General features: G+C 40.7%; 1 protein-coding gene across 2 annotated transcripts in view; it reads right to left on the bottom strand.

Annotated features, from left to right (window-relative positions):
• Positions 1 to 7491: 7491 nt before the first annotated feature.
• The window catches only part of YTHDC2 (YTH N6-methyladenosine RNA binding protein C2), a 34516-nt gene continuing 19765 nt past the window's right edge, over positions 7492 to 22242 (bottom strand). The window contains exons 20-30 of one of the 2 annotated variants that reach the window (XM_083576499.1): positions 21853 to 22125; positions 20581 to 20707; positions 18894 to 19099; positions 17752 to 17947; positions 16644 to 16753; positions 14985 to 15277; positions 13415 to 13477; positions 12572 to 12749; positions 11221 to 11424; positions 10006 to 10188; positions 7492 to 9707 (exon numbers count right to left, since the gene is read on the bottom strand). In XM_083576499.1, the coding sequence (XP_083432625.1) occupies positions 9627 to 9707; positions 10006 to 10188; positions 11221 to 11424; positions 12572 to 12749; positions 13415 to 13477; positions 14985 to 15277; positions 16644 to 16753; positions 17752 to 17947; positions 18894 to 19099; positions 20581 to 20707; positions 21853 to 22125 (1914 nt within the window). In that variant the 3' untranslated portion in view covers positions 7492 to 9626. The remainder of the gene's footprint in view (positions 9708 to 10005; positions 10189 to 11220; positions 11425 to 12571; positions 12750 to 13414; positions 13478 to 14984; positions 15278 to 16643; positions 16754 to 17751; positions 17948 to 18893; positions 19100 to 20580; positions 20708 to 21852; positions 22126 to 22242) is intronic. The other variant, XM_083576500.1, reaches the window with a different exon arrangement.

Genomic DNA, 22242 nt, shown 5'->3' with positions numbered 1-22242 from the left:
TCTGGACTGTACCACTTCAGAAAGAAGGAGGGAGAGCCACAGAAATTCTGAACTCTCCTTCAAGTGTTAAAACAAAATCACATTTTGTGTCTAGTCTGAAGTACCTTCCTGTTGAATTAAAGGGAGTTAATTACAGCCAAATTTATTAGAATTGCCGTCAAAGTTATTAGCATAGCCTTCCACCTGATTTGTATCCAGGTTGTCCTTTACAATGGAAGAGAGATCAAAACTACGAGTCTCACATTTGCAGCTGTATTCTGAAGTGGTACAGTCCAGAATTCAGCCATGTTCTCCTGCTTTGCAGTGGTCTGGTCCAAAGTTAGGTAGAATGGAGTGCACCTTCATCAAACTGCAATGGGGAGAGTCACTGTGACATCCTCTTCAAACAACTCATTGAAGAAAGAAAACAGGCTGCCATTTCAATTTCCCACCATCCTCTGGAGCACAGCTACAGCATTGTGGGTAATTAAAACAATTGCTTCCTGCCAGAATTTTTTGGAATGCTGCTGTTGCTACTCAATGTTGCTGCTGCTGCCACCGCCAGGTAGGCCTGTAGGAGCCCATGAACATAGGAAAGGGTCCACCTGAAGGTACTTCGCTGTTAGGAGCCAGCATCAAGCAAAGGTCAGCAATAAAAAACAGGGTGCCAGTGAACTTAACTCTTTATTCAAAGAAACCAAACCAGCGCAGGCCTAGTTATCTCAGCAACTCTTCCCTGTAGGTCTTGCTCCAATAAGAAAACTGTGAGGACTGAAGGTCTCTGCCTTCCTACCATAATCTAAGCCTCTTCCTCTCCAGGTTCTTCCCCAAATAGTTGAAAACTGTGTCTGTGCACAACTAACCAAGTCTGTTCCGTTGTTTTCATTTCCCTGCGTGTTCTAGGAGACCGAGGAGAGGGGAGCTGGTCGCAGCAGATGGAGAAGACTCCCTGGATTCTTCAGCAGCCTGTCTCAACTCTGCCTCTTGGCCCCACTCCTCTCCACCCTCCACTTCAGCCTTGGAGTCTGAACTGTTCTCTGCCATAGCCTCTTCCTGCTCACTCAACCCTGATCCTCTTCTGGTTCCGACACGTCCTCCTCCCAGTCTGCTTCTTTCCCCCCCTCTGACCACTCATTATTGTCCCACCACCAATCCCCTGGCTCTGAGTCCTCTTCTCCTGGGGGTTCCCCAGCTGGTTCCCTCCTCTGCATCCATCCAGTCCTTGACATTTGCCAATGGCCTCCTAAAACATGAAGTCAGTCATTCTCACTGTATGGAAATGGGCTGACTTGCTCAGATTTATATGTAAAAGGGGCATGAAATATGAGGCTGCCATCATGTCTGTTTTGGCTTCCACTTGTACTCTAGTTTCAGAATATCAAAGAAATGTGAGAGAAAGTGTCTCTCTCTGCTAGCAATCAGAAACAGGAGTCGAGACCTCACAGTACCAACTACAACACCTTTCCAGAGCGACAGTCCCAAACCACAGCTCATCAGCTGCAAAGCAAACCATACTTAACTCTCCAAATATATATCTGTGCCTTTCTGCAGTACTCAGACCTAACCCCTCCGGTTCCAGAAGATTTCATGACACCACTTTTATTATTCTGCAGGTGTCATGCCAGAGTCTTCCCCAGATGATAGCAATCACTATTCACTTTTTAAAAAGCACCCTTGTAAGAGAGTCAACTGCCTCTTTTCTCTGCAAAGACAGGGTGACAGATGGTGTCATTCTGAATATTCATCAAAGGCAAAAAAAAAGAAAACCCAAGTTCTCTTCCAGCAAGGTGCAGAAAAGGAGAGGATGAAATGCTAAAAGTCAAGACCACAGATTTCATAAGATGCGGAGGAACAGGGCAAGTCCATCTAAAAGCAAGACTTTGTTCTTGCCTTCTTTTTTTTAAGCCGGCAATAAAGAAAACATGAAATGGTGAAAAATGCCTTTTGTCTAATCAAACACTCCAAGCTTATATGGTTCCACTGCACAATAAGATACAATGCTGTTCTGATTGCATTTTCACAGGCGAATATAGAAAATCAAGAGGCAAAAACTTGGGAGGGAAAGCTTAAAATGCAGGCTGACAGGAAAATTTCAGTCGCACCAGGCTGCTATACCCATGCACTTGTTGGCTTTAACGGAAACAAATATGACATCACAGACAGCCAATCAGAAAGGTCCACTTTCATGCAATTAATAATGTTTAGGATAATGGATTCAATTTATTTGTGTCAGTTTCATACTAAACCTGCCACAAACACTGTTTTATATACACGTACAGAAGACAGGGGAGGGGAACCCTATTAAAATTGCTGTATAAATGAATATGTATTTTTTTAAAAAAGCAGACATGTTCCAATAGATCAGATACCTGACAAAAGCAGTTCATCTTTATGATTAGTGGACAATTTGTGCATTTCTAACTAGAACATATTTTCCATAAACAGTAGATCACGCTTTAATTCTCACAGAATGCTGACGCATTATTTTTGCCCTTGGATTTAGTGAAACTAGTTTGCATGCTGCTTTCTTCGGGGGTTTTGGCTCCTTCCCCTGAGTTTTCTGCTTTTGGATTCCCAACAACAAGCACAGACAATGCACTTTTTGTCCAAATAATTGACAGTAGATTGCCCCATTGAAACAGTAAATTTTCACATTGCTGATTTTCAGAGATAAATGGCGCTGTGAAGCCAAGGGGCTGCCTTTTGACTTTCAAACTATCTGCTGCCTCAGCTGAACTGTAAATTGAAGAGAATTTGCAGAGCAGAGCTTCTTTATTGATAAGGGTCTATTTTGGGGAGGATTAAGACTCTAACGTCACGGAGAAACAGAAACATACCAAGAGTCTGAATGCTTCAAACCTAGATTGCGTTTTCCTTCACCGTCTTCGGTTATTCCTGCACATTACAATACTGTCCATTTAAGGACTACTGCAATTTGAAAAACATTCCTTCACAGGGTATCCTGCCAGAAGAAAGGACTATCATATACTTTTATGGCTTGGGTGACCACTCTTTTATCAAACATCCATTAATCTCTTTGTGCATGTATGTGGAGAGAGAGAGAGAGAGAGAGAGAATGGTTTGAACAAATAAACACCCTTTATAGAACACTACTGCCTTTTCAGATAAGGAACAATGCACACACCTGCTAGAGCTGATAGATAAAGCTACTTTAGCAGTCTGAAGTTGCAGCAAAATATCTACCCCCCACCAATGGTTTGGGCATGTGCAGTTAACCATCTGTGATAACAGCTATGCTGCAAGGATGTAACTCAACAAGTTCTTTTGATTATATGCTATATTTATACTTTCTTGACTTCTGTGGTCAATTTTGTTGTTGTTGTGTATTCACCTCTTGCACATTAAAGCAATGCCTACCTTTATGCCAGTTTCAAATCCTTTGTTCAAACACATTGTGTGATTCCATCTTATCAAGCTAATTTCCCAAGAGATAAGTACAGGGGAATGGATGGGAACATGAGCCGCTTGTAAGTGATATCATCATACACAGTGGTACCTCCAGTTGTGGACAGTCCGGTCGGATCCAGAGTTTTCCGCAACCTGAGGATCGCTTCTGCGCGTGCACGCACAACCAAACCCGGTAAAATACTTCCGGGTTTGCTGTTTTCGCATCCTGAAGTTTACGTAACCAGAGGGTTACATAACTGGAGGTACTAGTGTAGTGTATATTATATTGCAGGAAAAATGTAGTAGTAGTAGTATTTCCACAACTTTTTGCATTTAAGTTTATATGAGCCCCCACCCACAACTGAGTGAGTAGCCACAACTGAGCACCTCTATGTCCCTCTGACTTCAATGAAGGCAAATTAAGCAATGGATGCAAATTTCTGTATTTACGCAAATCTAACGCGCCATCAAATCTAATACGCACCTCAATTTTCAAAACCTTGAAACCAAAAAAAGTATTTGCTGGTGAATGTAAATGCGCCATCAAATCTAATGCACACCCTAATTTTTATGACGCAATTTAGCCTAAAAAGGTGCACATTTCATACTCATAAATATGGTAAGCTGGAAATAACTGACATACTCAAGGCTGACTGTGTGGCAAAGACAGGTTGATTCTTTGCTAGACTCCCAAACGCTCCTCAGTTAGTGTGTTCCCATAGGTCAGTGATAGGGCACATCCAGAACACTCCTGGTTCAATGTCTTTCATCTCCATAGGGATGGGAAAGTTTAAAAACCAGGAAAGCACCCAGATGAACCAATGGCATAAACTGGCACGAGGTCTTCAAACCTTTTGAGTTCCTCCAGAGCCTATTTGCACAGTTCAAGCTATGATAGCCCTTTAAGGATGTTAATAACCCAGTAACTATCATGAAGGCTGAAGGTGGTTTTCACAATGAAAATCCCTACCAACTATATAAAAAACTAGTTGCCTTATCCTGTCAAAGTGGAATAACTGAATGAATGCCTTTCCTCGCAAGGCTCATGAATTAAAATTCATCTCAGAGGACCTTTCTGAATCCCATCCTCACTGAAGCAAGGCAGGTGATGTCCAGAGACAGATCCTTTTCATACATGTTGTACTAGCTAAGGACCTCCAAGAGGTTTGGAGTTTGCCAGACATCAAGTTTGACGACGTTTTGGTGGCAGGCAATCCCTTTTTTATTTCCCCAGGCCTTTTACATTTGTGATTTTCAGTTCTGCTTTTTGCTGGGTAGGCTGTTTTGTTGGGGTTTTGGTTTTTTATTGTTACACGTTTCAAATCATGTTATAAGCCACTCCGAGAATCCTCTGGATTAAAGAACAGGGAGGACCAATCAATAGGGCTAAAGTGGGAGCACAGAATGGAGCTTTGCTTATTATGGGAAGGGCAAGCCTCTGCGGAGAGGATTTGAGCTATGTTTAGAAACACTATCAAGGGAAGGGCAGAATCTGCGGCCTACCTTTGGCTCTGGATGGCCCAGCCCTCACTGACAGGGATCCTGTGGGAGGATGCAATGTCTCCACAGATGTGCTACATCTTTCAGGGTTCCTTAAAGAATATAGGACCATATACAGGTTCACATTCACCTCCCAATGGGTGCTTTGCTTCTTATGTATTTGTAGTCAGTGGACCATAAATAATGTTTCTCTTTGTACAAATATCATTTGTGTCAGGGAAGATACCAAATAACCAGGAGGAGAGAGGCTAAAGGAGGTAGTTTCTTTTTTTTCATGTGAAAAGGGCATTCCCTATTTTAAAAATTTATACAACAGCACCACCTAGCACGACTGTAATATTTTCTGCACTACATCAAGGATGCAACCATGTTGCGGAGTTGAAACAAAGGTTCACAGATGCTTCTAGGACTTCAGTACATTACCAATTGGGGAATGTTTCTTTAAGTTTGTATCGTATCTGCACATCTTAATTTAGCAGAATATTGGTCTGAGTGGGTAAGCCCCTACTCATAAACACACACACACACAAGAAGGCAAGTCAGATTTGTAGCTTTACTGTGGAATACATTCTGTCCTTTAGCTTTGTCAACGGTAGTTTTCCAGTGTCAAAGACTGCAATCCTAAACACGCTTTGCTTTTGTACAAATATACATAATGCTGGCTCCACGCTGACTGAACAAAGTACAATGAAGACCACCACTAAAAGACAGAGACCCCAATGATCCTACTTCATCCAGCTTCTGTATAACTAAGCAACTGCTTAATATCATACAGATCCTCTCACCCCCAAATTATGCAGATTGACTGGAGTGCGATATATTCCCAAATATTGGCATCCCAAGATGGAGTGAATGCTTCTGCTTTAGAAATGTGTCGGTATATTCTAGAACCTTCCAAAGAATGCAAAGAGCAGGGAACAGATTCACTCAAAAAAGCAAACAGATACCAAGACGGGCTGCCAGTGCAATAGTACCATAAGAAGAGTATTTGTATTCCACATTACTGTACAAAAGTTTTTTTTTCCATTTCTCCTCATAAACAGGGTCAGAAAAAAAGAGGGGGGCTTCAATTACTTCCAAGAGAAGATGCCAGCATTAAAACTAGGGGCATTTCCAGAATGGCTTGCAGGGACAAAAAAGCAAACATGCTTTCCTGTATAAGAAGTCTCAAGGGTTTGGGCCAGCCATGGAAGTATCACAGCTAGAAAAGTGCTTTTGGAGAAGGGTTTTTTAATTTTCAAATTGGAAAGAGTAAAAACTGATTTTGAGAAAAAAGTTCCATGCACGTAAAGGAGGCTCCCTGGCAGCTGAAGCTGCCCAAAATCTCAGTCCCCTATCCGAGAATTATGAAAGGCCAGAAGCATTGTAGGCAAAAACGTTCTTCTTCAACCAGGCCTTTGGCTGATTAACATCCAATACCCTTTTAAATGTGTTGAGGGAAGGGCTTGTTTTGGTTCTTATTTTTATTATATATTTTGTGTTTTTTATATTGCATTTTTTATGTTGTGAGTTGCCCAAAGATCTATGGATGAAGGACAGTATACAAATTTAATAAATATATATATATATAAAAGGCTGTTGACAAGGCAAGGTTATTAAATGAGCAAAGCAGGATAGTCTGTTAACTGCCACATACCACCTAGATCAGGCATTTTTCACTGAAGTTCCCGCTTGTAATCCTTGGGACTCAGGTCTTGCCTTTTACCTCCTGCCACAGCTCTTCAAAATAGATCATGCTTTTGCTGCTTTCATTGTCACTGGAGAGCTCTGCTAGCTCCACTACCTAAGCCTCAGCGGTTTTCAACTATGCATTTGTTATTATTAAACTGTTTGTTCTTTACAGTGGTACCTCGGGTTACAGACGCTTCAGGTTACAGACTCTGCTAACCCAGAAATAGTACCTCAGGTTAAGAACTTCGCTTCAGGATGAGAACAGAAATCGCGTGGTGGCAGTGCGGCGGCAGCAGGAGGCCCCATTAGCTAAAGTGGTGCTTCAGGTTAAGAACAGTTTCAGGTTAAGAACGGACCTCCAGAATGAATTAAGTTCTTAACCCGAGGTACCACTGTAGCTTCATTGATACATTCATATTTTTTCAATCTTTGTTGTGACCCGTTTTGACTTTTATGCATGCAGAGAAAGAGGACTGGCCATGAAAGCAATCGGGAACTTTCGGATTTTGAGATTTAGACAGGCCAACCCATAAAAATACATATGGACAGTAAAAGGACATATAGCAACTTGATATGTACACTCAGGAAGAAATATCTTGATTTCCAAACACTTGGAAACAGCTTTGTCTTTACCTATCATACTCCCCTAGTTTTCAGCACTATAGCTACTTTATTTATGAGCACACACCTCGGTTCCAGCGCAGAGCAGAACAGACATCATAGGAACCAGATTCTTCACTGGCTACTCACCTTTCGTTTTGATTAAAAGGCCAAGGTAGATAAGCAAAGTCCAGAATGTAATGACGGCTTAACCCTGTAGCAGTGACTAGGAAAGGAGGACCCTTTAAGCTTACGCAGAATTTAGTCGTACTATGAAAAAGATTATTCAGCTTTTTAGAAGTAGATGAAATTCACTAACAGGAATAAGAAACCTGTGTGCATGTAAACTTTATTTAGGGGAGGAATGTACATACAATCCAACCATGCTGACACTATATTTTCATATAACTTATTATTATTTTGTGCTTTAGAAATATCTAGCCTATAGCAAAAAAGCATGTAACTGATCACATTTCCTTTGTACCCGAGAGTAGCTGCACCTGAATCCTGATCTTGAAGACATTTAGAAGAAACATGTAAGACAGCCTTCTTCCTAATTTCCTTTTTAAGCTATATTAGGTTACTGCAGTTTGTATATCAATGGTACCTGAAGAAGAACTAGAACAGAATCATTATTGTTGCTATATACAACCTGACAATGAATGCAATTTAACAATCAGATGTGAAGAACTAATTCTTGGTAGATATAGTGCTTTGATAACAGGTTACTCTCTGCTGTAGAAATTGCTCCAAAACACCAATCAGCTAAAAACAAAATGGCTTTATTCTAAATACATCTTATTTCGAACTTAAAACTGGTAAACTGGTAAATGACTGGCATTTGTTAGTAAAAATTAACAAGAAAATGCGACGAGATGTACAGAGGAACTCAATTACACATGCTCAAAAATCACATATAAGTCAATCTATACATGAAAATGTAAAAAACCCTTAACAATGAAATGCAAAGCCAAGAAATTCAAATCCCAAATTCATGTAAAAGCTAATCCACTGTAGTTTTATCCTTTTATTAGTGGTTTGTGGCAAAGAATTGCGTTTTTAACATTCTTAACTTAGAAGACTGCTCAGTAATTAAACCATCCCTGTTCAAATGCTCTGCAGAAAAGCTGATTCGGCCATCGTGCTTTTAAAAAACGAAACTACAGGAAAGAGATTGAGTGGGGGGCTGTACAAGCAAAGTACAACAGATTATATATTTGCACAATGTAGGAGGGAGCTATTTAGACAAATCAAGTCAAAAGAAATATGGCAAGTGAAAAATAAAATCAAAAGGACACACTACAAGGAACTTGTAGGCAATTTTGGGAAGGAGAAAAAGGTTGCTGGTGATTGTTTTAAGAGGAAGGCTAATTGAAACAAAATGGTTCCTTAAAGATACCTTTCCTTCAAAACTGAAGAGGCTGTTCCTGATGCACCCACTACGAGCAAAGAATTAGGAAATCCATGCCCATTTTTGCAAGTACATAATGGAAACAGAATAAGGTCAAAATTAAAACACCCCAAAGCCAGCTTTCTGACAAAAGGCACTCGTCATTTAAATTGGATTTAATCTGAGGGGAGGAGGCTCTTTTCACGGATATGTCTACTCAGTGTTTTAGTCCAGTAGCAGAAGGTGTTCACAACCCCTTCAACTTCGAAGCTGTATCTCCATTTATTTTCCCTTGAGCCTTGTCGGAACAGGATTCCATCAAGATGAATATTACTCATTGTTCCCAGACCTACTACTTTAAATTACAACACTGTTAAAATTTCAACAGCAGCTTTGGTCTGCTTTGGTGACCCACCATTTGGAGTTTGGGTGTCTTAACATTTGAAACTTCAAAGTGAATGAAAAAGAACAAACGTCTCAATGAAAATAAGAGCAGTCCACATTGTTTCCTTCAAACCAGAACACAGAATCAAATCTAGTCTGTGCCAGAGGAGTGCTGCTGAATGCCTGCAGCCCATTTCCCTCAGGAATTTCCTTCTTTAGGTACATTGGTGATCTTAGCACATTATCTATTTCACAGGAGGTGGAACGGTGGAGGAGAACGACAAAGTTTAAAGTCTTTATTCGTCAAACAAAAACCTCTGCTTAATTTTGGCAAATGACAATGTGGTTTTCTCAAGTGACCACTCTGTACACCAAGCTTGTTCTGGAAGAGCATTTTAAAACACAGGAAATTACTACGCTGGCCTTGCAATCTTCTGCTTCACTTGGCTGCTCTATTGGCCTTTCACTCTGCATCCTCCCTGCACAGCTGTCACCCTGGTGCAGTATTTTAGCTCCACTTCCCCCTCTCCTAGCCTTAAAATCTAGTGACGTGTGGATCTATCCAATATTACATCAATAACCACTTGAGAACAGCTACTACTTTCTCTAAGCTTCACCAACAGGGTTAGAAAACCTTCAAATTCATTCACATTCTCATCTGGAGAGTATACCTCAAAAGTTGCCCGCCGTATTTTCAATCAGCCGCATTTTTCTCTCCTAAAGGAATACGGTCCCAGAGCTGCAGCAACTGTTCACCAACCTGAGGTTCCAGTTCCTACACCAGGGAAGGGGGGAAAGTGACGGTGTTATAAGGCCCGGCTATAAAAAGGAGACCACTACATGGGAATGACAACTAGCCTCAGTAGAGGCTGCTTCAATTACAAAGCCGAAGTTACGTATTTCACTCTACAGGGAAATTTCTTACATCTTGGTGTTTTAGTTCGAATAGTGGGATAAAACTGGCCATTACCAGTTTTAAAAAATGAACTATATTCTTGACAATGAAGACGGAGGGAATCAAGTAATCCATCCTTGAGCATATCCTTGTACTCAGAGCTGTAAAATCAACATACCTGGCCATCTCGACTTATTTGTACTTTCTTGTTGTCGTTCCAAGGGTTGAGTAAGTGATGAGCAAACTGAAAAGGAAGACTTTCTTTCCGGATCCACTCCACCTTGAATACTCCTCCTAAGCCAGCAGAACCCCAGTCCTGACTCTTCTCACGTCCAATCTCTGAAGACATTCGAGCAAAGCCCTACGACACATTTAAAATGTTAGAATCTAAATAAAACCAGTTTTTACTCTGTATTAAACGCATCAGGTGGTATCCAAATCAGAGTAGGACCATTGAAATAAATTAACTGAAGTCCATCAATCTCAATAGGTTTATTCCAAGTATGGCTTAGTTGGATAGCATCTATTCTTGATTAGTAGGGAAAAAAACCTGATAGGTTTATGGGTTGTCTTTTTATCCCAAGCTGACTTCTAATATTTCTTGGGGGAGCAGGATATCCAAAATAAAACCATGTGTGTTGTGTCAGGAGAAGAATATTTTAATATGCTTCTCTGACCAGTTTTTGCTTGAAAAAACCCACAGCATTTTTTTTACCTCAATACATTAATTCATAAAACAGAAACAGTGTTTTAGAAGTTGTTTTTCTATCTCAAGCCAAATTCAAATGCTTTGGTGCGGCAAAATGTCCCTCAATAAAGCCATGTGTAGTGCTGCAGAATGAGGCCACTTCGCTGCTTATCTGGGTTGTTTTTTGCTTGAAAAACCACATGAATCTTAGTACTGTCTGGGGTAAAGATTCATTTATAAGAGTCAGCTGTTTTTCTTCAGGTGCTTAGTTGCCGCAGGTGCTTTTTGTTTACAAAAAAGAAAATGTAAATGTTAAGTGGCTGAAGTTTGGGGATACTGTTTACTACCATGTTTGAGAATACCGTGTACTACCACGAAGATGAAAATAAGTTAGGAGTACATTGTGGATCTAGTTCTGTATAAATGTCACTCCCGGGGTGGATTTCAACCCCTTTTTTCATGTGAGGTTGCCTGTTTCTAGTAGGTTTCAGAGCCTTATTAAATGCCAGTCCTTTGTCAGATCACAACTTGGGTCCTTGAAAAATTAAGAAATTAACTCTACACACAAGTTGCCTATATTACGTCACTGGAGGAAGGAAAAGGACAAATTATAGAAAGGTAAATGTTGTGAATGTAGCAGATGTTGTTATAGTCTGGTAACAATTTTGCAACATACTCATCAACTTCAGTGTATCAATTTCTCACCTGAAAGTGTCCCGATCCCTGAACAGAAAATACTAAGTAAACAACACTGCTCTCCCAAAAGGCTCGATTCAGTTTTCGCTCATTACTTGGGGTTGTAGACCAAATCCCCTTCTGCTGTGAAATCTCAAGGTTTCTCAGGTTGCTGCTTTTCATAATGAAGTATCGAACTGGCATATTTGGTCTTGGAGAAGGAGACTTGGAGCCCTGCAAAAACAGATACCTTTTGTGATGTTTGGACACACTCAAACCCACTATGTCCCAACAATTAACAGTAAGACCACAGCTGCACTACCTGGGGATAGGCTATGTTTTGGCTGGGTATTACATAACCAAGAACCATGGTACAACTTGTGGTTTTTCTGGAAAGAGATAACTCATGACCACGGATCTGAAGGTAACACTAAGGTTCAGCCCCGAGTACCATGGCAGAAGCATAACTGGAAGAGGAGTCTTGCAGCTGCAATCTTGTCTGCAGAAATCTACATGTTCATGCATTTGCACTAAGCCATGGTCTGTCTTAGCATTATATGAAAACCAGGTCAATGATTAGACACTTGTGGTTTTTTTAAAGGTATTACCTTTAAAGATATTTTTTAAGGTATTACCATACCATTCTTGTGGAAAGTAGTTCAATAGTTGATATCTTTGATGTCAAAGGAATGCAAATACGAAACGTTGCAAATTAAGATAGTAATGCAATGTTGCAATACATCAAGTTGAATGTTATTGGGATCTCTAGCACAACTACAGTTTAGGGACAACCAAGCAGCTCTGCCCCTTCTGCCATCTGCTGTCAATAGGTCTCTAGAAGCAGCCTGTACATTTAGGACCAGTTCTTGTTGAATCCCAAAAATCTTGTAGGATAAATGTACAGGTCATATTTTACCAAATGAAGTCAGCTCTGGTATCTAAGCAGAGCTGGTTTTCTGGCTTTTAGGAGAATGAATCAAGCACCATTGTCAACCAAAAGTGAATTGAGGAGAGAACAGGATTATACAAAAGCAGTCAGCTCTTTTAAAACTATGTTTTTAAACATTTCTATGGCTCTTGATTTAGCTTAAGATCTACCGATCCCTTAATTTTCTTCAATGATTCTCAAGGTATTTGTGTTTCTGCTCTACATATAGACACAAAAACCTCTGAGAGGGTACTCCTGGTTCAAGGTGGCAAAGAAATAAGCCATACAAATTTATCTGAAAGAGCTTAAACCATGTACTCCAGAAAAGGAAATCAAACCAGCGATATTTTCAAAATGTTTTCACCTCCAGTGTACTATGTCTCATTTTATTATTTCAGCAAGCAGTCAGCAGCTTCCAAAAATTTAAAACAGGATGAAGAACAGCTACTGTACCTTCCCAGATGACGGAGGAGAAGGACTGGCACAGGGGCTGGGGAAACTGCTGCTGTCTGTAGATTTCACAGACGACTGGTCTGACCTATCATCTGCGCTTCGTTTGGAATGCAAAACGCTTCTCTCTTTGTATTTCAGGGGTTGGTGAAATGCTGGAGATGCAGACTTCATTAGAACTCTGTTAAGTTGAAAGCAGAAAACCATGTTTAATGGGGATCAAGCAATTCTAGGGAATTGATAGGAGACCGTGGCCCTCCAGATGTTGGGACTGCAACTCCCATGATCTCTGACCATTGTCCATGTTGGCCTGGGTTTGATGAGAGCTGGAATCTGACAGCATCTTGAAGAGCCACAGGTTAGCCTCCCCTGCTCTGAGAGGTTTCCTGAAGATGCCATCTGCTCACACTTATGGGGTTACAAACTCTGGTCGACAGGTGGAAGCAGTTTTTCTGTATATACTAGCAACCCAATATTCATCAAAAAGCAGCATAGGGACAAAGGCAAGCAAGGATAACAAGTTTCCAGACAAGTTATTCAGCAGCAGCAGCAGAATGCACAGCAGCCGTTTGCCAGTTACCATTGAGATTTATCACTGTGGAACTAGGTATGAGAAGGCAGACTGGTGTAATGGCTGCTAGAGTCAAACAGCACCAATGCCTTGTTATTTCCTTCCCCTGTAGTTCATATGAGCAAGTAATTTAAACTTTCTGGAAAAGGGACAGTGCAATTCACTATTTTTATATTTCCTTAGTAAGCAATCTATTCTATTTATTTTTCTCTTGTCAAATTGCCTTGTACTCTTTGAAGTGTGCTTTTTAAAAGCTTTAAAAATCGGAACGTTACCTTAATATTGTACTGTTCTGTTCTTTGTTTATATCATAGCTTAAAGTTGCTTTGGGGGGATTTCTGAAAGAGAAAACGGCTATATATTTTCAAGTTGTTTTAGAGACATTTTACAGACATGTTAAAGACTAAGTTCATATTATGCTCAAGTCCTTCATAAATATTCCTTTGCTTTCCTATATATTCGTGGTTCTTGCTGTTTGTTTTTAAATATTGCAGAGAAATAAATACAGTGGTACCTCGGGTTACATACGCGTCAGGTTACACACTCCACTATCCCAGAAATATTACCTCGGGTTAAGAACTTTGCTTCAGGATGAGAACAGAAATTGTGCTCCAGCGGCGCAGTGGCAGCAGGAGGCCCCATTAGCTAAAGTGGTGCTTCAGGTTAAGAACAATTTCAGGTTAAGAACGGACCTCCGGAACAAATTAAGTACTTAACCTGAGGTACCACTGTACTGTTGAACAATAAGCTTTTTTTGTTAACGCTGTTTATTTTTTTAACTACTCTGTTAGCCATCAATGTTGTGTGAAAACTAATTTCAAAATTATTAAAAATCGTCCTGAATATGTTCCAGTATTGTTAGATTACCTTTTTAATGATGCTGAAATTATATTAAGTTTGAACAGTAGCATACTTGTGTCTGTTACACATGACAATTCTTATTTTTAGCAGTATATTCTAAAGTTTAAAAAACCTCATGTATGTATGTGCATATATATATATATATATATATATATATATATATATATGTGCGTGAGAGAGAGAGGGAGTATGTGCATGCCCCCATAATAGAAAACGGGATTCCATGAAGTATCTTTACATATGAATTTTTGTGTCTGTAAGTCTGCCCTCCTCAATGGCCTTACCCGACCAGGCAGGAGAGGCAATCTTGAAAAGTTCAGAGAAGGGAGACTCAAATAGGCTTCGGTCCAGTTATCCCTATTTTGTCCAAATGCATTTTAGTAAAGCTTCAGATATTTTGGTCAGTAGAAGCAACAAGTCAACCAAAATGCAAGGAAGATTTAGGCAGGCATAGAACCTCAGATTTCACTTCTGTTTGCAAAAGACGCACGACCACAATATGACTTTCTATGGGCATGCGCTGTCAGACTAGGTTAGGAGCCTAAACACCAGTCAAGAACAGAAAGGAACTCTCCCTCCATCAAGAAATACAATGTATTAGTTTGAGGTGACCCAACTGTGGGTTTGCAACTGCTGAGGGACAAGCAATGAGTGGACACAGAGAGGAGAGCTTATGCCACCTCTGGTCCTCTCCTGCTAGGGAAAAAACTACAGCTTCATCCCTTCTTGCTACTTGTAAAGCAGGGATGGCCAACCAACAGCCCTCTGTATGTTGCTGAACTACAATTCCCATCATCCCAGATCACTGGCCATCCTAGCTGAGGTTGATGGGAGTTGGGAGTCTCAAAAAATGTGGAGGGCCAAGGTGAGCTTTAAGGCATACAGACACCTCGCGGGGTTAAACCCTTTGCACACTATGTGTTTCCTATTCACGGCAGGTACAGAGCACAGTACTGCGGACAGTACTATCCACTAGATACTGACCTTTCAGCATTAAAAGCATCGTCTGCGAATTCTGCTTCTGCTGAGCTTTTTCGGCTAGTGTTTGATCTCCATGAAGACGCTAGAGGAAGTTCTTCAGATGACATGGGTCTTGGTCTTTGCCCAATTCCCGAAGGCTGCTGTAGACCTGCAGACTGTTCTTCAGTGCTTAAAACAGCAATGATTGCTCGTATGGTTGCCTCATCAACTTGAGACCAGGGCTTTGAAGGAGCTCTCATGCGCCGTAAAAATAAACTATGCCATTTTTGCCTCAATTGCAGGAGTAGGCTAGCAGCCTGTAATAAATATAGTTTATAATTTAATATAAATAAATAAATAAATAAATAAATAAATAAATATATATATATATATATATATATATATATATATATATATATATGTATATGTGTGTGTGTGTGTGTGTGTGTGTCTTGGAGACCCTTCCAAGAACGCTTGGTGACCCTTTATTGATTATAAGTGTATTAAATAGTTTTGATAACTCCAGTACTTTGAGGAAGTTTGATGTCAGCAACATGATTCCTGAAAACATCCTTTTGTTCCAAAGTATTTGGAAGATTTTTTTAAAAAAGTATTTTAATTAATATTTCATTCCTCTGTTATATCTGTAACCATGCTCATCAGCAAAGAATTTCAAGTTTTTCAACTGGGATGATTATTCTCATAGTGATAGAGGAAGAACTGGGATAGGTCCAGAATTAAACTGCCCCTGCATGGCTTTCTTGCAGCACTGTTTACATAAGTGAAAGGACATGAATGGCAAAGGAAGAGAGAGTTCAATCTAAATCAACATCAATAAATGGTTGAAACATCTGCTCTATCCACCCAGGCGAAGTGCACAGGTTTATGTGTCCCGTCCCTACCTCCAACCTCCATACATTCATCAAATCTGGAGCTTCCATTTAGCCTGTAGAGATAGTAGCCTCTATAATGGACACGTATAGAAGATCAATCTAACCACTTCTAAAGTCATCTAAGTCAGTGGCCATCACCACATTTTAGGATAGCAAATACCATGTTAATTATGTATTCTCTGAATCTAAAGCCAATTAATTTAATTTAACTGAGAGAGAGGGGAAAATACCCCCAACGACTTTCTTCACATCATGTATGATGTTATAAAAACACACTAAGGTCCCCTTGCTGTTTATTTAAAATAATAATAATAATAATAATCATTATCATTAATCTTATTTGTACCCCACCCATCCAACTAGGTATTAATTCCACATATTGGTGAAGACCAAGCCCCAGCTCCCTGCTGATCTCTCCCAACCAAGTCCTCCAAACATTTTAACCTTTTTTCATATGGAAATAGGTCCAATCCCTTTGTTTAATTTAATTTGACTCCCCTTTTTGTGCACCATTTCCTACTGTACAACAGTGGGGTTTTTGTTTGTTTAGATGCAGTATCTAGAACATATATTTTAATGTGGTCACATCATAGATTTATAAAAAGTGATTATGATGCTGGGTGGTGCCAATATTGAAAATGAGAGAGAAAAGAGTTCTGTTTCATTCAGTGGTCAGTTTTTGAGCCTGGAATCCTAATTTTAAGTCATTTTGAGGTCAAAATGCTGAAAGCAATTCTCAAGACTGAGTTTTTCCTTTCATTTTTTTTCAGATGAACCATGAAGTACGCACCTCTGGGTCTAATTTGAAATGGAGCCATTCATCCAGTTTCAAGGCAGCCAAGTTAGCAGTAGTTCTGTCTTCCATCTCACTATCACTGCTGTCATTAGGAACACCATCCACTGTATTAGAGAAAGGCAGATCTCAGACAGTAACATTTACTGTACTCCGTACTTAAACCGACAACAATTATGAGATGTACGCATTCTTAATATGCATCAAGATTAATCTGCTAACTTCCTACCTTGGTGCCTGGTTCAGAAGCTTCAGCTAATGCAAAATGCAGCTGCTAGGTGACTTAGTGGGACACCCAGATTGACATGTTACACCAGTGTTGTAAGATCTGCCCTCACTCCCTATTAGCTACTGAACCAAGTTCAAGATTTTGTTGTTGAAATTTAAAGCTCTAAATAACTTGAGAACAGGATACCTAGCAACCCCAAAGTGGGCCTTCCCAATGATAGCACTCACTCTCTAGAATGCAGTCCCTTGGGCCATTCTTGAGGTGGTGACAGTCATGACATTTAAAATCTTACAGTTACCCAAGCTTTCCGGGACTCCAACTCATTTCTTTCTTTCTTTCTTTCTTTCTTTCTTTCTTTCTCTCTCTCTCTCTCTCTCTCTCTCTCTCTCTCTCTTTCTTTCTTTCTTTCTTTCTTTCTTTTTTGTACTCTGCTTAGTTTTATTTTCAATATACAGCTGCATTTTGCTTTTATCTCATTTACTTAACAGGTTAGCTTATATGACAGTAACCACGTTCATATTTATTTTAATAAAACATTAAGAAAATGAACTGTTTGAAAGTGCTGCTAAAGGGAAGACAATCTACACTTTCTTCCCAACAGTGAGGTGCTTTCCCTGCAAGAAAACATAACGTATGAAGCTGCTTTCAGACTTCAAAATAATGAACAGAACCCAACAATCTGTTGGAATTTAAGAGGGGAAAATGAGAAGAGCAAGTCCCAATTTTTCATTCCCCAACCCATTATAAAAAAAATGTTTATTTTACTTTAGCGCAGGAAACAAAAAGCTCTTAACAACTGCTAACACAAGTCAACAAGTGGATTAGATGTACCCACACACGCATATTAAAACCATGTTTCTTATTCTAGCACCATACCTCTGAAGGAGGAAGGCTCCTGCAAAGCATTACTTGGCAGCCTAGCTGATCCACAGAAGAGGGCCACAGTGACTGGCGTCACAGTTGAGCAGCACCTGATATTGGCTATGCGGTGGGCTCTTGTCATTTCATCGTATATGAGCCAGTCCGTGGGAAGTGCCTGAATAGCTGCCACTTGACCATTCGCTGGAGGAATCTGTTAGGCAGTAACACAGAAGGAACAGAATTGCTTCTTTCGGTTTGATAAAAAGGGACAATTTAAAACATCCGTTTGCAAGCAAACTTTCCCCAGCCCTCTGAAGAAAACGAGCAGGGAGTACCCAAGGCGCAGCATTGATGAATCTAAACCATTGTGAACCTCCTCATTGCTGTATGGGAGACTACGGGAGATCCATATAAAACACACAAAAAGCTATGCAGAACAAAAGTACATGGTCAGGTAGCCTTAAAGGTAAAGGTAAAGGGACATCTGACCATTAGATCCAGTCGTGACCGACTCTGGGGTTGCGGCGCTCATCTCGCTTTTTTGGCTGAGGGAGCCGGCGTACAGCTTCCGGGTCACGTGGCCAGCATGACGAAGCTGTTTCTGGCGAACCAGAGCAGCGCACAGAAACGCCGTTTACCTTCCCACCGGAGCGGTACCTATTTATCTACTTGCACTTTGATGTGCTTTCGAACTGCTAGGTTGGCAGGAGCAGGGACTGGGCAACGGGAGCTCACCCCGTGGTGGGGATTCGAACCTCCAACCTTCTGATCGGCAAGTTCTAGGCTCTGTGGTTTAATCCACAGCGCCACCCACGTCCCATCAGGTAGCCTTAAGAAAGGGTAAAATCCTGCTGCATGAGGTGGGATGCACAGTCCACATGAGGAATACAATACAAAGCCTTTACAACACAAACGTCCTGAAACAAGATCAGGTAATACCATTTGGTGCTAAAACAAGTTTAGCAAATAAACTCAGCAAAGGCTTGTGCCACCTTATTTTACTAGATCTCTGCTTCCTCGTTAAGAATAGCAACTGGTAACAGTCATAGGTTATTATTTAAAATACGTTTCTAAATAAACAAAGCATTCAAAGCTCACGGAAGAACTGAGGTTCCCAGATCTCCCACACTAATATTTTAAACTTTATACCTTCTTACCTTTTTATACTGGGGCTGGCTAAGAACGGAGGTAGGATGAAATCTAACTTTTTTTTCTTTTGGCCCAGTCAAAACAATGTTCTCTCTGTCAACGTGAACTATATTGGGGTACATTCCAGCTACTAGGGCACCTTTCACCACAGCCCAGTTCTCAGAGTTGGTGTTAACATCTCTTATGTCGCCACCACCTCTGGCTCTTACAAAACCTAGAAAGAAAAAAAGAAATAAATGTATGTCCTGCTAATTAAGAAAGCTATTAACTTCAGAGATGCATGTCAGGGATAGCCTTTTTAGCTCCCACTCTGTCATTAACGGTATACCATTCTGAGCAGTGTAACTCGGGCATTCGGTTCCAAAGGATCTTGCCTTGGTTGCAGAACAGGAGAATAAAAGTTCTTTTGCACTAGAACAAACAACACCCAAACACAGCATTTTCTCATTTAACTCAGGACACAATCTTGCCTGCTGAAACTTATGGAAAGATCATTCCTGTCAGGGACTGGGCATAGGAGGAATGGTGGAGACTACCTCCCCAGCCTGACCCTTCCAGAGAAGAAGACAGTTCTGAATTACTACAGGGGTTTGTGGGAGGTCACAGCTCAGAGGCAGATGAGGGGGAAAGCTGGGAAATAATGGAAGAGGAGGAAAAAGAAACACCAGAGGGGGGCCAGCTGACAGACACAGTGTCTTTAGAAAGCATTACAGACCCGGCCCCTCCCAGAACCCGGCGAGCCTTGAAAGTAGTAGAGCAAAAGGCTCAGAAGCAAAGGGCCCTCCGCACCACCCATAGGAGACAAGATGATGAATGAGGAAGTGGGAGAAAAAGGGGGTGGAGAGTCACTTGGGACAACACCATTATTCCAATCCTCTCTCTGTAAACACTGAATAAAAAGCAGATGGTAAGGACTTTTCCTTGTCTTATCTGTTCCTGGCAACCTGCCGTGGGGGTTGGATCCTCTGACGCCTGACAATTCCCCTTAAAATACCTCACTTGAGTTTTCTGTGCTCCTGAGCCAAACTCAAAAACATTAGCTCATTTTGAATTTAGACTAGCCCTTGGCTTTGATGGGTTATCAGGCTTATTTATTTTTACCCTGCTCTCCAGCTGGAAAACACTCCTAGAGGGGTTTACAATAATCATTAGTAAGGATGTTCCCATCCACAGTCTAAAAGACATGCTGGAAGAGGAAAAGGAACTGGGAGAGAAGATGAAAAAAGCAAACTCAGCCACTACTTCTTAACTGCAAATCTCATTTTAACATGGAGGCTTGAAGCAAGCTCAAAGCAGGATAGGACCAGTTCTCCCTCTAATCAACACACAGACATAGGTGCACTTTTGTTAGGATAACAGAACAGTAAGTATTCACTACACAATCTACACAGCAAATATTACTAGTGTAACCACAAATACACATAACTGGGGCATATTTACAATCCACCGCTACAGCATAATACCTCAAAGTATTACTTGCGGTACTACTTGCGGTAACAAGTAGAATATGCTTTCCGTGTAAGTAAACCAAAGGTTTGGTTGTAGAATAACTGCTCCAAAATAAACCTCAAAAGATAGCAACTGTATCCCTGATCATATACATAGGAATCAATAATACAGTGAAATCCAGGAAAAAAGCTTGAAGATTTTGTGGGGCAGATTTCAGGTTAATAAATATACAGATATATATATTACCTGATGCTCTGAGTTGCCCAAGCAGCTGTGTTCTCATTCCTATGATAATCTCCATTGTTGCCTGAGAAAGGAAATTCTTCTCACAAAAAGCTCGTTCCCAGCCATCGCTTCGCGCCTTTTGCCATGCCTGCAAAACAAGTTGATTTAAAAGAACTTTCAGAGTATTTGTTTCTTCAGTAACCATTTAGAACGCAACCCCTTACAAACACACATTTCAGGATGTTCAGATCATTAGTATAGAAAGCCTTGATTTATAGAATAGCAGTAATTTATCTATGCTGTTGCTATGATATCACACGATTCACAGGCAGATTGCCCTGCCCACCTGTCAGAATCTCTTGCTGTCCCTGCAATCTCATCTGACCACAGGAGAGGGGGGGAATGAGCTCTTTTTACAACAGTCATGGCATAAGCCTGACATAGTATAAGCCCCACGTACTCTGAGCCAGTGAGAAAGAAACGGAACACATTTGGGGAATACCCAATTCTTGAAGGCTTCTCTCTACATTGTTCAACTACCAGAACGTTGCTAGGAACAGCTATACTACTCTGCAAAGAAGAATCCAAGTGCAAGTCCATGGTCCCCCCCCCTGCATTAATGGGCAGATGAGGAAATACGGGTAGTATGCTATTAACCTTTCTCCTTAGCATCATGGATAAAAGTAACTTTAATTAATCCTTACTTAATCATAATATTAGAGCAATCTACCTCACTGCAAGGAGGGGATGGGGGCATACTTTTCCCATAGCATAGCTTCCAACATTATCTGTGAACAATAATTCAACTTAAAAACAAGAGATTCATGGAAAAATGGAGATGAACCAGGCGATTAAAGCCATGGCTCAATGGAAATTAGAAACTCAACTTTTCTGATTGTTAAAACAACGCTACCGCAATACAAAAGCTGGGCTTGCATATCTCCAAGCAGCCCACCCTCAGACTCAGTTTAGAGCAATAGCAGTCTTATAAAGCAAAGGCCAAAGGAAGACAATACACATACAATCAACATAGCACTGCTTTTCCAGCTAGCAGCAGTTTAAAAGGGGAACAAGTGGCAGGTAGGAAGCAGCAAGGGAGGGAGGCAAGAAGCAGCAGCCATAGCAGACAAGGTGTACAAAGGCTTGGTAATTGGCCTCCGATAACATTAGTTTACTAGATTGCACTAGGTAGCATTTCAAGATGTGTTAATCTAGCTTAAGCGCTTCCTTGCTTTCTGATACATTTCACAAAGATCATAAGTGTTTTGGGGTTTTTTTGTAGACTCGCAATACCTGGAAAGCCCGGAGAAGAGCCATATGGTCACTAAATGTTCCTGCAGTAAATCTTTTTCTACACAGCATGGCTGCACGCTTTTGAGAGGCCTGTGTAGGTAACACAAATGGGTCGCGGTATGCAAGGGTACATGCTATTGTCAGAATAGGATCCAGGCACTTCAGAACAACGGCGCACAGCACCATTTTGCCAAGATGAGGTTCTACTGGTAAGTCAGCCAGATGATAGCCAAGTTCTGTCAGATCCTCCCAGGTATCCATGGCATCTATTGTCTATTTTTTAAAAGAGCAAACAAAATCAGCGTACAAAGAAATGCACACTTCAAAAGCAGGTAACGACTAGACTCCAAATTTCAATTAGCTTAGCAACTATTTCTCTTGTCGTGGCTT

The sequence above is a fragment of the Podarcis filfolensis genome (genome assembly GCF_964270895.1).
Source record: "Podarcis filfolensis genome assembly, chromosome: 11".
In the NCBI taxonomy this organism is placed as follows: domain Eukaryota; kingdom Metazoa; phylum Chordata; class Lepidosauria; order Squamata; family Lacertidae; genus Podarcis; species Podarcis filfolensis.
Note: the sequence above shows the minus strand (reverse complement) of the source record. Positions and strands in the feature narration are given on the sequence as shown.